At 45.0% G+C, this 13,737-nt stretch overlaps 2 protein-coding genes across 2 annotated transcripts; both read left to right on the top strand.

Moving 5' to 3' along the window:
* Nucleotides 1–139: 139 nt before the first annotated feature.
* Nucleotides 140–1,537, top strand: LOC129403529 (keratin-associated protein 16-1). Its single transcript, XM_055132252.1, has one exon. The coding sequence runs from the start codon at nt 140–142 to the stop codon at nt 1,535–1,537; it is 1,398 nt and encodes a 465-aa protein (XP_054988227.1).
* Nucleotides 1,538–9,516: 7,979 nt separating this feature from the next.
* KRTAP29-1 (keratin associated like protein 29-1) lies at nt 9,517–10,614 on the top strand. Its single transcript, XM_055132251.1, has one exon. It carries the CDS (start codon nt 9,517–9,519, stop codon nt 10,612–10,614), a length of 1,098 nt encoding a protein of 365 aa, XP_054988226.1.
* Nucleotides 10,615–13,737: the final 3,123 nt, after the last annotated feature.

The raw sequence follows: 13,737 nt of genomic DNA, 5'->3' as shown, positions 1-13,737 counted from the left end.
AAGAGATGCTGGGGGGCCCATACAGCCTGGGCCTGGGATGGGGTATAAAAGCCAGGGCCTCCGAGGGTCAGTCAGTCCAGGCAGGAGGCAGCAGGCGGCAGGCTCTCCACTCTCGCAAAGGAACCAAGGCCCCTTCATCATGTCTGCAAGCTGCTGCTCAAGAAACTGCCCCTCAGTGCCCGCCATGTCTCTCTGCTCTACGGACGTGAGCTGTGGAGCGCCGATCTGCTTGCCTAGTTCCTGCCAGAGTCAGACGTGGCAGCTGGTGACTTGTGAAGAGAGCTGCGACCCCTCAAGCTGTGGCCCGCAATGTGGCCCACCTCCGTGCCCCATGAGCTGCGAGGCCGTGCTCTGCGAGCCGGCTTGCTCTGTGAGCAGCTGTGCCCAGCCCGTGTGCTGTGAGGCCACCCTCTGCGAGCCAGCTTGTGTGCAACCTGTGTGCTGCGAGACCCCTTCCTGCCAGCCGGTCCTCTGTATGCCCGCAACCTGCCAGGCCATGCTCTGCAAACCCATGTGCGAGCCCAGCTGCTGCCAGCCGATGGTCTGTGAGCCCAGCTGCTGCCAGCCGATGGTCTGTGAGCCCAGCTGCTGTTCGTCGGTCTGTGCTATGCCGACTCCCTGCCAGCCAATGATCTGTGAGCCCGCTTGCTGTCAGCCCGTGTGCCCTTCGCCGAGCATCTGCTCCTCTGTCTGCTCGGTGGCCACCAGCTGCCCAGCTGTGTGTTGTGATCCCAGTCCTTGTGAGCCACCTTGCTCCGAGGCCAGTGTCTGCCAGCCAGCTCCCTGCATGGCTCTGGTCTGCGAGCCCGTCTGCATGCCCTCTGTCTGCTGTGTTTCGAGTCCTTGTGAACCACCTTGTGGCTCCGACCCTTGTTCAGAGCCCTCTTGCTGTGTCGCCAGCATCTGCCAGCCCATCTGCCCTGAGCCCAGCCCCTGCTCTGCCAGCATCTGTGTGTCTAGTTCGTGTCCAACTACCTGCTACATAGTCAAGCGCTACCAACGGCCCATGTCTTCTGAGCCTGCTCCTTGCTCACCTCCCTCCTCCAGTCAGCCCCTCAGCTGCCGTCCAGGGTCTTCTGCATCTGCCGTCTGCCAACCACCTTGTGCGAAGAGCTTCTACATACCAAGCTCCTGCAGACCGTCCTATACGACCTCAATTCCCTGTCGCCCCATCTGCCGCCCCATCTTCTCAGGACCCATCACCTATAGACAGCCCTACGTGACTTCCATCTCCTACCGCCCCAGCTGCTACCGCCCATGCTACTCCATCCTGCGTCCCCCTACCCGCATCACTTCTATCTGTTACCGCCCTGTCTGCTCTCGCCTGACCAGTATTGACACCTATAAAACAGATGGCAAGGATTCCACTCCCACCCAACCGGATTGCGGTGACTCAACACCCGACAAGGTTGGGGAAGTCGTTGATGTCAGCCCCTGCCAGCCTACTGAGCCCAAGCCTGCCAGCCCCCCTGCCTGTGACACTGCATCTAACCAGCCGGCTACTCCCAAGGCTGCCCCCAAGAACGCCAACAGTTGAATTGACCTCAGCCATCAATTCCTGAAAAATAAGCCAAGAGCTAGAAAGAAAGCTTGACTGCGCTCTCCCAAGCTCCTCAGGATGAAGCTAGAATCTTTTCTTTCTACATCATCACTTGCTTTTTGCACTTGCTTCAAAGAACTCACTAGAAATGTCAGTTCCAAACAGTCCAGATGAAGGCCTCCTAGACACTGAATAAGGAACTTTGTGCGTTCCTGTCTTCTGCAGTTGCTGACAAGCTGAGATGTGCCGCTTTGCTGCATCTTTCTGCATCAGGAGTCTTTCTCCTGGCCAAAGTGGTTACCCCCACCCCCACCTCTTGTGTATACTCCCTCGCGGTGCACGCATCTGTTCCTTGGGAACGTCTACGAGGTGAAGATATTTAACTGTTCAATAAAAGCAGCTAAGTTGAAGTGGCATGTTCTCATTGCTGTCTTGTTAATATAATACTCTCAGCAGCTGACTTGCTTAATCTCTGAGAACAACTTCATCCATCATTTCTTCCATTCATCTCCCCATGATTTAAGAAACATTAGCTTTGAGGTTCCAGGGTATAGGTTAGGTTCTCTTGAGAGAAAGATGAACGTCTCAGTGCCTTCTCTCCGACGGCTCCCTCTCTGATGGGCTGATCAGGTTGAGACAATGACTGTATTCCATTGTGTGAATAACTGGGAGAGAGGCCAGGACACAACACAGGACACTGAATGTAGCAAGGGAATCTGGGAAAGGTTCTTGTGATACTGAAGCTGAGTCTTGCAGCACAAGTAGGAATTAACCAGTTAGAAAACAGGAAGGAAGACCTTTCCAGGCAAGGAAATATACACAAATAGATGAGTGACTGCATTGTCCATTAGGTGAGGCTGGGGCAGAGGTATGCAGTGAGGGGTGCTCAGGTGAGCTCTGAGGTCAGATGAGTAAACACTGACCTTCCCTTGCTGAGTTTTATATGCTAGATATAAGTGTTTGGGTTTGGCACAGAGTTGATAGGAAGGCATCAAGGGACTGAATGCAGAGATATAAAGAATACTGGGTTTTGGAATGTCCCTCTGGCTTTGATGCAGAGAACTAAAGAGAGGTCTTAAGTATAGATAGATTGGAAAGAAAGTCAATGAGTTTGAAGTTACCAGGGATGAAAATAACAAGGAGTGATTTATTCTTACAATAAGGAAGTCAACCTGGATTTCTTGCTCAAGAGGTTTTCATAGGATCATCTAGGCCCTCTCAGAAACATTGTTTTTGTAAATTCATACATAAACTCTGTAGTCCCTAAAGGAAGAGTCTCTTTAAGCATAACTCTGCATACTTACAAAAGAGTGTAGAGCTACCCCCTATCCTCAAGAAGCAGGTTAGGCTGACCCTGAGCACAGGTACTCTCAACTTTGGTACTTTTGACAATTTGGACCAGATAATTTTTTGCTGCAAACTGTAGGCTGTCCTGTGAAGCCTACATAGGACACTAGACTTGATGTTTTTTCTGTTTCAACTAGATGTTAGTATTCCCTGAGTGCCATGACTGCAAATCTAGATATTGACGAACATCCCCTGGGGTAGGATTATCCTTATTTGAAAAACCTCTGAGTAAGACAGCAGCAGAGGGAGAAAGTCAACAAGAACTTTCTTAGGTACTTTGGTTTTGGAGCTGTCTTATCAGGTTATTCGGATTTTTCTGGATTTTTCTTCATCTTCTTCCGGTTAAATGAGGAATAGGCCAGGACTTTAAATCTCAGGATAAGGCATGGGACCCATGTATCTTGTGTACCACGGCAATTACAGGGAATCTTTTCTACTATTCTACTATTTTACAAATGAATATAAAGATTAAATGATCCATCTGACCTCAGCAGAGACTAGAAAATTTGCATATTTGTGCAAAATTGTGATATAAACACGGGATGTTTTGCTGTTGTGAAAATGATTAGAAACTGGCATGTGCAGCATCTGGGAGACACTTATTGGTGGAATGTTAGTTGACATATACAAGCCTCAGAGGCCTCGGGTTCCAAAATAACACATACAGACAGTATACATACATGTGCATATGCACATACAGAAGCATACACACAAATGGATATATTTGATGTTGATGGTAATCCTGAGAACAGTTTCAAACACCTATAATCCTGAGTTTTGAAGTTGAAATATTGAAAAACAGATAAAAATGAAGATTCAAGCAAAAGATATAAGAATATATTCCCGCCAAATCATTCAATCCTGTGCGACTTCTGCCCTTTCACATTATGCCAGTTTTGCCTTCAGACAGCATCCTTCAAGAATCCAACAAGTCAGCACCTTCTCTTTTGGGTGGGTTTGGCCCAACAAAACCAATTCTTGGCTTTGTGCTCAGAGATAACTCTTGGAGGTACTTGGGAGACCAGACTCAGTGTCAGGGATCAAACACATGCAAGACAAGTGTCTTAACTCTTGTACTCTCTGGTCCCTCAGCACTTTCTGAACTAAAGACACTTGCTGACATAGAGATTCCCCAGCATTAACAAAACACATTTTGATAAATGAGACTCAACAAATAAAGATACATTTTAGTGTACATATGTATTTGTGAAAGATAAAATTTCTCCTGATAATATAGTTTATTGTGTAAAGTCACCTGTGACACGTTCAATTGTGTTTTCCTAAGTTTCTTCAGTAAATCCCCTTTTACTTATATAAATGCATGTCTTTTAATGAGTTTTCCAAAATTTGATTTTGGGATTTTAGTCTTTCACTATGATAATTTTCAGGATTTTAGATTTTTGGATTTAAACATCTGGGACCATGGCTTTTGCAATTATTACTCAAACCCATGGATATTTTTATATATGATATTATTGAATTGGGACAGCCTTGCAAGCTTCCCATGGTGTATTCATATGCTAAAGCCAGTTACAAGCTGGATCTCATTCCCCTGACCCTGAAAGAGCCTCCAGTGCGGCATTGTTGGGAGGGCTGAGTGGAGAGAGGCTTCTAAAATCTCAGGGATGGGACAAATGGAGAGGTTACTGAGCCTGCTCAAGAAATCTATGATCAATGGATTTCATGATTCGTGTGATTCATGATGATATTAAATATAACATTTAGAACAAACCACACATCCAGTAGATAATATATAAATGACCAAAAATCCAATTACCCAAAGCTTCTATCCAAAGTTTCTATTTTTTATTCATCACCATATGTCTTGATGTGATCAAGAAAATTTAACAGTCATTGGTGAAATTCATTATCTTCAATGCCTAAGACACAGCAGAATGAAAGTTGTTCCAACAAAAATGCTTATTTTTCCAGCTTTATTGAGGTATATGTGATAAATACCTTTAAATGCTTAAATCATCTTGAGATCACTTAGTATACATATATTCAATAAAAGAATTTCTCCATTATCTCACATATTTGTTTGGTTTTCTCCCTTTATTGAGAACATTTAAAGTCTACTCTTTTAACAAGCTATTTCAATTATGCAGTCCAGTGTTGTCAACTATAATTACCAGGTTAGATATTAGAACATAGCCTCTTACACTCTTCTACCAACATACTAAAAGGGTTTTCTGTGTGTGTGTGTGTGTGTGTGTGTGTGTGTGTGTGTGTGTGTGTTTTAAGTGGAAGTGGGGTAAAGAAGCGAATCAGAGTAAAATAGATCAAATGGAATTCAGGTACAATTTGACAATTGTCATGTGGAGCTGGTGATATGGAAATTCAGTGTTATGCAGGCGCTCAAAGCTGACTTTCATCAGTCCTAAACCTCCAAAGTCAGTTCCATGGGTGACAGAGGTGAGTAAAGAAATAAGTGGTAGACTCCCTTCTGGAGGCTACCCCTGTACTTCCCTCATTTCACAAAATCTTATATCTGCATCAGATATCACTGTATCACTGTATCACTGTCATCCCTTTGCTCATTGACTTGCTCGAGCAGGCACCAGTAACGTCTCCATTGTGAGACTTGTTGTTACTGTTTTTGGCATATCGAATATGCCTGGGTAGCTTGCGAGGCTCTGCTGTGTGGATGAGATACTCTCGGTAGCTTGCCAGGCTTTCCAAGAGGGAAGGAGGAATCGAACCCGGGTCGGTTGCATGCAAGGCAAACGCCTTAATTGCTGTGCTATCACTCCAGCCCTGCATCAGATATAAAACTTTTAAACAAGGGGGCTGGAGCAATAGCACAGCGGGTAGGGGATTTGCCTTGCACACGGCCGACCCGGGTTCGATTCCCAGCATCCCATAGGGTCCCCCAAGCACCGCGCCAGGAGTAATTCCTGAGACGCAGAGCCAGGAGTAACCCCTGAGTATAGCCAGGTGTGATGCAAAAATGAACAAACAAACAAACTTTTAAACAAAAACTATGGTTTGTATGGGTACAGGATGCTGTACCTTTTTTTTTTTCTGATTGGAATGGGCTTAGTTTCTCAAGTATATTCAAGCCCTTATTTGATTGACCTACCAGGTAAGACAAATTGTTTCCTCTTGGGAAAGGAAAATTGGGGATTTAGGCATTTAGGAATAAAACATAGTGGAGGGATTCATGTTGCTTGCAAAACAAATAGCAATGACATGGAGGGCAAACAAAACAATTGAAGCTGAGACATCCAAAGGAAGGCAGAGGAGGGGCTGGAGCTATGGTATGGTAGGTATGGCACTTGCCTTGCACATAGCCAGTGTAGGTTTGATCCTCAGCACTCCATATGGTCCCACAAGCTTGCCAGGAGTAATACCTAAGTGCAGAGAAAGGAGTAAACCCTGAGAAACACTGGGAGTGAACCCCGCCCCCCCAATGAAACAAAAACTAAAAAACCAACCCAAACCAAAAAAGCAAACAAAAAAGGGAAGGTGATGAAAGTCATTAAAATGACAAGGCAAGGACTTCGCAGGCATTTTCTGAATAAAAAACAAAATCTTCTTTTAAAAATGAGAGCAAGGAAGATGCCAAGGAGAAAGCATTTTGTCATTGACATATGTTGAAAAGTATCTTCCAGAATTTTCTATAACTGAAGAGAAAAAAGTTATATATATATATTTAATTATTGAACAAAACTAAGCTGAGCAAAAGCCATGCAATGGATGAACTGTTGGTACTTAGAGCACTTGGGTGATGATGATAGTTTATTTTGAAAAGTCACACACACACACAAAAAGTGATTTTTTTTTTTCAGCAGAGCCAGCCCCATAGAGCTGCCAAAGCCGGGAACCCTCCATTGCACCTGCAGTTCCAGAAGGAACTTCGAATGGAACAGTGAGGGAGGATGAGGTGACAGTGGTGGAGAGCCCACACACTCAAGGCCTTGAGAGGACACAAGGTCTTCATGACTATGGACTGGGTTTTCTTGGTCACAAAAGTCCCAGAGGAAAGGAGGACAGGAGAGGCCCTTTAAACAAGATAGTCTCAATCCGGCAGCCACTGCACAGTGAGGTCAGTATAGCAGTGCTGTGACCGTGTTTACATATTCACAGGACTCACAGACTGTTGATGCTCTTGTATGCTTTAAATCACTCCTGCTGCATTTCAGTCCCCATTCCCCCAGGCCTCTGGGTCAGGGTGTCTAACCTGGATAAGATCAGAAGATTTCAGGGTCCTTCTGGCCTAACTTTCAATCTGCTTCTATCCCTTATTGCTTACATAACCTGGGAGGGGGCTATCATTTAAAACTCTCTAAGTTAGTTTTTTTTTTTTTTGTTTGCTTTTTGGGTCACACCCAGCGATGCTCAGGGGTTACTCCTGGCTTTGCACTCAGGAATTACTCCTGGAAGTGCTTGGGGAACCATATGGGATGCCGGGGATCGAACCCGGGTCGGCCGCGTGCAAGGCGAACGCCCTACCCGCTGTGCTATTGCTCCGGCCCCTCTAAGTTAGTTTTGATGTCTCTAACAGCGGTGACCACTATACTAAGTTGGCAATGTGATTCAGTGAAAAATGCAACCAAGGACTTGGAATAGAACAAGTGTGCCACCAATGGAAACTATTGTTACTGTTCTAATTATTAGTGATACTGTAAAGGGAATTTCAGGAGAGCCACATGGGGAGGTTCTAGAAGGAGGTGGAGACGCTGAAGTGTCTGCATGTTCTTTAAGAAAGAATTTCAGGAGGGAAATGAACAGAGATGTAAGATGAGTTTACCTGTGAAACGAAGGAAGGAAAAGAGGAGTCACCCCAAGCTGAGTAGGCAGATCTTTAAGACAGAATGTGCACAATGAAATAAAATAAAGGGATGACACATCTCAGAGAGGCAAGTGACACCCCCCCAAATGGGGATATACACCTTTGCCTCCGTAAAATGTGCTTTTTTATTTTTATTTTTATAAAGTTGTTCAAAATGATTTATTACATTCAATATTTCAGCACCAATCCCACCACCATTATACCTTCCTACCACTATTATTTTGAATTTTCCCACCACCACTCAAGCCTGCCCCAGGCAGATGCTATGTGATTTATTTTGTATTGCTTTTATGAATAATTCACTAAAAATTATCCAAAAAGGGTTCCTTAGAGGAAAGTGTGTGAAATTTGTGTATCTCACCTTGGAGCCATTAAGCCCGTGTATAAGAGAACACTAACATGTTGTTACAGGTTGAGCCTTGTGTGCTTATATATGTATATATATATATGTGTGTGTGTGTGTGTGTATATATATATGTATTGAACAAGATTGATTGACTTCTACTTTACACCATCAAATGTGGTGTGCTACTCTTGGTATATCAGTGACATAAAGTATGAGAAGTGAATCCGCTGAAAAGCCCAGATACGCGGGATTTGTTACTGAAGCCTCCAAGCTCGCGTGGAGTCAGGAATGGGCCCCATCTCTCCATCTCTCTGCACTTCCGGCTTCCTGGCAGTCATGCCCATGAACTGCCTTTGAGAACCATATAAACTCATTAACGGCCATGATCCAGAGACTCACAAATAAATCTCGGAAGAGAGCAACACGCTCTGGTTGCTCTGGATGCCTCTGGACTCCAATATCACCATCCAGTTAAAAATTTAACTCCAGCTTGAGCACCCTATTTAAAATTTCAGCACTCCTGTAAAATGCGTTTTTATACAGTTTTTCTTTTCTTTTTTTTTTTTTTTGCTTTTTGGGTCACACCCAGCAATGCTCAGGGGTTACTCCTGGCTCTGCACTCAGGAATTGCTCCTGGCAGTGCTTAGGGGACCATATGGGATGCCGGGGATCGAACCCAGGTCGGCTGCATGCAAGGCAAACGCCCTACCCGCTGTGCTATCGCTCCGGCCCCTATACAGTTTTTCTAAACTGTCCTTCATCCCCAAATTTTGTGGGGAGAGAAGGGAACTGTTGATGGTTTTCCTTGGTATTCTTAGCTTGGCCTTTTTCCAGTGTTGGAGAGTCTCTTCCCTGGAGATCCAGAAGATGCCATGAACCTGAAATTCTGCATCTCCAAGATTTTTAGGGCCCCTAGAAAGAGTCTGTATGTCAAAGGCCTTCATGACTATGGACTGGGTTTGCTTGGACACAAGGTCTTCGCCCAGCCCACATTGTCCAGACCTTATTTTAAATCTCCCTGCCTGCAGTACTGGGACTTGGCTCCTAATTTCCTTCAACCACCATCTTTGACTTGGGCCTCCCTCTGTGGGCCTCCCTCCACAAGCTCAAAGCATCGTTTCCTGGTTGTTGGAGGGGAGGAAAGGCAGGGCTGCATTCCTAGTAGAGGACTGGGCTGCTCTGGCAGGGCTGTGGCCTCCTGATGAGGGGGTAGTGTGGGCCGAGGCCGCTTCGGGGAGGCTGAAGAGCAACCTGTAAATGAGAGACAGCTCATTCCAGAGCCAGGGTGGCATCCGGGAATCCAAACACGGCAAAGAGAACTCCCAGCTCAACAGACAAGTTCCCACTGTGAGGACAGCATCTCCCAGGCTCCTGAAGCCTGCTAATCAGATGTTTGTATTCGAAGGAGTGGAAACAATAACAAGGAAAAGATGCTGTGGGTCAGCCCCACATCCACAGGGAAGGACTATATAAGCCCCTTGGGGCCAGATGTCTGGCAAACTCCGAAGGCTTCTGAATCTGAATCCGCAGCTTGCCCTCAAGGTCAGGCCCAGCAGCATGGCAGCGGATGGCTGTTGTCCTGCAAATGCCACGGCCATGCCCCCCGTCTCTGTATGCTCCAATGGTGGCAGCTGCCGAAAGGGGCTCTGTTTGCCGAGCACCTGCCGAAGCAGAACCTGGCAATTGGTTACGTGTGAAGAAAAGCACCAGGCATTCGGCAGTGTCCCCGAGGGCTGCGGACCAACTTCTTGCCAACCTCCCTGCCTGCCAACAATGACTTGTGTGGGTTTTGTCTGCCAGCCCATTCGCTCTTACACAGCTGGTGAGTCAGGCACCGGTCAGTCTCCTCGTGTGGTGAGCTCCTGCCAGCCCTCAGGTTCAGAATCCAGCGCACGTCAGGCTCAGAGCTGTGAAGTACCCGGCCCCGGCCAGCCAAGCTCCAGCCAGCAACCTGCCTGCACATCCGGCTCAGGCCAGGCAGCCTGTGACCCGTCAGTGGGCGGTGATCCTAACTCCCGCCAGCCGTCCTGCTCTGAGGTAACTTCTTGTACTGACACACCTTGCCCACCAAGTGTCTGCGTATCTTGCCCAGGCCAACCGACTTGTGGCCAAGCTGACTCATGCCCACCTATGAGTTGTGAGGTCCAGCCCTGCCAATCAGCATATTATCAACCCATCTGTTACATTTTCAAGCCTTGCCAATCTGTTCTGTCCATGCCTGTTCCCTGCCAGTCTTCACCTTGTGTGTTCAGTTCTTGCAATCCTACTTGCTGTGTGCCCTCCCCTTGCCAGCCACTTTACTGCCAAACGGCTTCTTCCATATCCTTCGTGTGCGAGCCAGTGACTCCCTGCCCACCTCCTTGTTCTGTACCAACCACTTGCAAACCAGCTTCCTGTGGCACCGTGTGTTCTGGCACACCCACTTGTGGATCCACTTCCGGTAACCAAGGAGGCTGCCAATCCTCTTCCTGCCAACCAACTTGTTGTGTGACAGGTGGGGGCAAATCGTCCAGTGGTGGCTCCACCTGCTTACAACCAGCCTCTCCAAGTATCTATAATTCTAGTACCTGCTTGTCTGCTTCCTGACAACCCAGTCCTGAGTCTGGCGTCTGCAAGGCACCTGTTCATTGATGGAGAACTCTGGTACCACCTCTGAGCTCTGCTGCTGTCTTCAAGTCTGCAATGGACAGATGTGGTCCCCCAACTGAGCACGGATGCTGCCTGCTTGCTACCTTTCCTTAGAATTCAGTCCCGGGTGCCTCCAGTGATGGCCAAGGGAACGAGCCAGCTCTCTTGAAGAAGAGAGACCCCTTCTTTCCCAAGCATGGTCCAAGCTATGCTGCCATTTCCTGATGTCAATTCATTTCACTCCAGCAAAGTCTTCCCTCCAGTTCTCCTTTCATCTTATTCGGCCCAGTCTTGAAGAAGACTCCTTTGCTAATTACTAATAAAAATGTGACTGCTAATAAAATGGTGACTGCTCAAGCTTAATAAAAAGACTCTTCAAGTGCTTTTTTTTTTTGCCTTTTTGGGTCACACCCAGTGATGCTCAGGGGTTACTCCTGGCTGTGCACTCAGGAATTACTCCTGGCAGTGCTTGGGGGACCATATGGGATGCAGGGGATTGAACCCGGGTCGGCTGCGTGCAAGGCGAACGCCCTACCCGCTGTGCTATCGCTCCGGCCCCCTCTCCAAGTGCTTTTTATTTCTTTCAGGTTGCCCCTATGAGAAATTCTCTGTTTATACTTAACTTTAGGCTTTCCAACCCAATGGTCTGCACTAGCTGATGGTAGACACACATATACTTAAGCAGGAAGGAAGGAGGATCAATAATTCCCCAGCTTCCAAAGCAAGTGGTTTTTGGAAGTGCGTGGCCTCCACTTCCCCACAGTAAAAGATGGGAAGTCAAAGATAGAAGTAGTCCATAGTGGTCTAGGTAAGACATAGAACAAAATAAATCCGAGGCTTTGGTCATGAAGAACAGTTAAGGAGAATGCCCGGGGCATTGATTTTAATGTGCAATTTACCTAATGATCCATTTAAATGGCATGAAAATTGTTTTAGAAAAATTTTGGCAGTTGTTTGTTGAAAATATTCATAACATGTTTAGAGATAACTTATAAGAACAACTTCTTTGGGGAACTGAGCAAATTTGGTATCTCTAGGTATAATTACTAAATCTAAACATTTAAAACATAATTATATTGGTTTTCTTTTGGAAAAAGCTTAGAATTGTCCTATAAGTATATAGCCCTCTAATTTTAATAGTATATGAATTATCCAAGCAATAACTTGGAGTTTCTTTAAAGGAGCTCAGGGGCTGCGAAACAATTTAGACCTAAAACCCAAAACTCTTCACAAAACTTTTCAGGGGACATGTAAGAGATGGTCACTGTGGCATGTCTGTGATGGCACTTATTTTAAAGGATCTCTGTTAGAAGCATGGGCAAGGGACAGATTCTTTTCATGGAGAAAAGCATTAGCCAGGGTTTCCAGAGAAAAAGAATCAATAGGAGGTGTGAGTCCCTAATAAATATGGGGATTTAGAAAAGGAACTAGAACTCAACTCACAGAAGTATGGAGGCGAAAGAGACCTAATCTGCAATGTGGGCTGGCTGGCAGGAGACCCAATGACATGAATGATGAAGTGGAAGGATGAAGGGCTATCTGCTGGAGGATGGGTTTCCAGCGGATTGTATGATGATCCCGTAAAAAGGACAGTGTGCTTGATCCAATCAAAATGTTAATTTTATCCAGAATATTCAGAACAGATTTTACTAAATATATGAACACATTGTGACCTAATCAAATTGAAACAAAATTACAATCATACATCTTATGCAGGAATAAGATGCAAGAGTTTAGATAAACAGGTGTAAAGATGGATCTTAAACATATTCTGTTTAGTGATTAGACAGAGTACAATACATGTCAGTTTCCAGGAACATATAGTACCTGTGTACTAAACATTTTATGAGGATATATGCAAGCAAAATTCAATGAACAAAGTGCAGTAGCTGAGGGGCTGGAGCGATAGCACAGCGGGTAGAGTGTTTGCCTTGCACGCTGCCAACCCGGGTTCGATTCCCAGCATCCCATATGGTCCCCTGAGCACTGCCAGGGGTAATTCCTGAGTGCAGAGCCAGGAGTGGCCTCTGTGTACCCTGTGACCTAAAAAGCAAAAAAAAAAAAGTGCAGTAGCTGAGAATGGCTCATCAGAAGAATGGTTATTAAAGAAATTGATATATAAGTACATAAAGACAAAAATAACCAAGAGAAGAACATTGTAAAGATCAGGGGTAAAACTGTGCCAGAAAGTAATAGTAGAATTGACTCGATTATGTGCAAATAAAATTTTTTTAAAAAGGAAATTAATAAAAGAAAGAGAGGATCTAGATCACAAAAGAAATACCATGGATAGGCTGTCTCCTAAAACTGACATTTGATTGATTCTCTCCCAAGTATTCCAAGGACACTTCAGTTATGAAAGATCAATGAGATTTTGGGAATTTTCCCTCAATCCTAGATAGAATTTTTAATAATGTGCATGTTACAAGTTTAAGGAGTTACTATTTTAAAAAACTAATCTGTTAATTAATATTATATTCTCAACATGCCTGGAATATAAACTTTTATTTTGCAATAGCTCTGAACCATCTAAGTTTATGTTATGATTTTTATTACTCCAATGATAGATTTCTGGCAAAGGTTTTCACTGACTATCTACAATCGCCTTCTTTTTACTTAATCCCTGCCAAACTGCAGGTTTTAAACATGTCAGGTAGAAAACGTGGGATGAGAAGTTTTGTATCTTCCTTGTGCTTGGAAGCAGTTTAAATAACATGGCATTTATTTGTTCCTTTAGGCCTGCTCGAACTTGTCCATAAAACATCTTAAACTCCTCTTATAAACAATGCTCTGCTGAGTCTAAACATGCACATAACCTAATCTTTATTACACTATGTGCAGGACAGGGGAGCAATTTTTAAAATACAGGAAAGTTTTAAGAAATATATCGCATTCTGCAGATGAGTGCAATTCTTCTATGGGATGCAATGTATTTCTTAAAACTTTCCTGTATTTTACTCTCGGGATGGGAGAGGTGTGCTGAAAGCAGACTATAGTGTGCTGAAAGCAGACTATAGATTGAACACGGATGGCCACCCAATTCCTCCATTGCAAACCACAACACCCAAAAGGAGAAAGAGA

Source organism: Sorex araneus, chromosome 3 (genome assembly GCF_027595985.1).
Source record: "Sorex araneus isolate mSorAra2 chromosome 3, mSorAra2.pri, whole genome shotgun sequence".
Lineage (NCBI taxonomy): Eukaryota > Metazoa > Chordata > Mammalia > Eulipotyphla > Soricidae > Sorex > Sorex araneus.
Note: the sequence above shows the minus strand (reverse complement) of the source record. Positions and strands in the feature narration are given on the sequence as shown.

What these genes read in the sequence shown, in the direction of transcription:
- LOC129403529 (XM_055132252.1), top strand. Translation starts at nt 140, where the DNA reads ATGTCTGCAAGCTGCTGCTCAAGAAACTGCCCCTCAGTGCCCGCCATG.
- KRTAP29-1 (XM_055132251.1), top strand. Translation starts at nt 9,517, where the DNA reads ATGTCTGGCAAACTCCGAAGGCTTCTGAATCTGAATCCGCAGCTTGCC.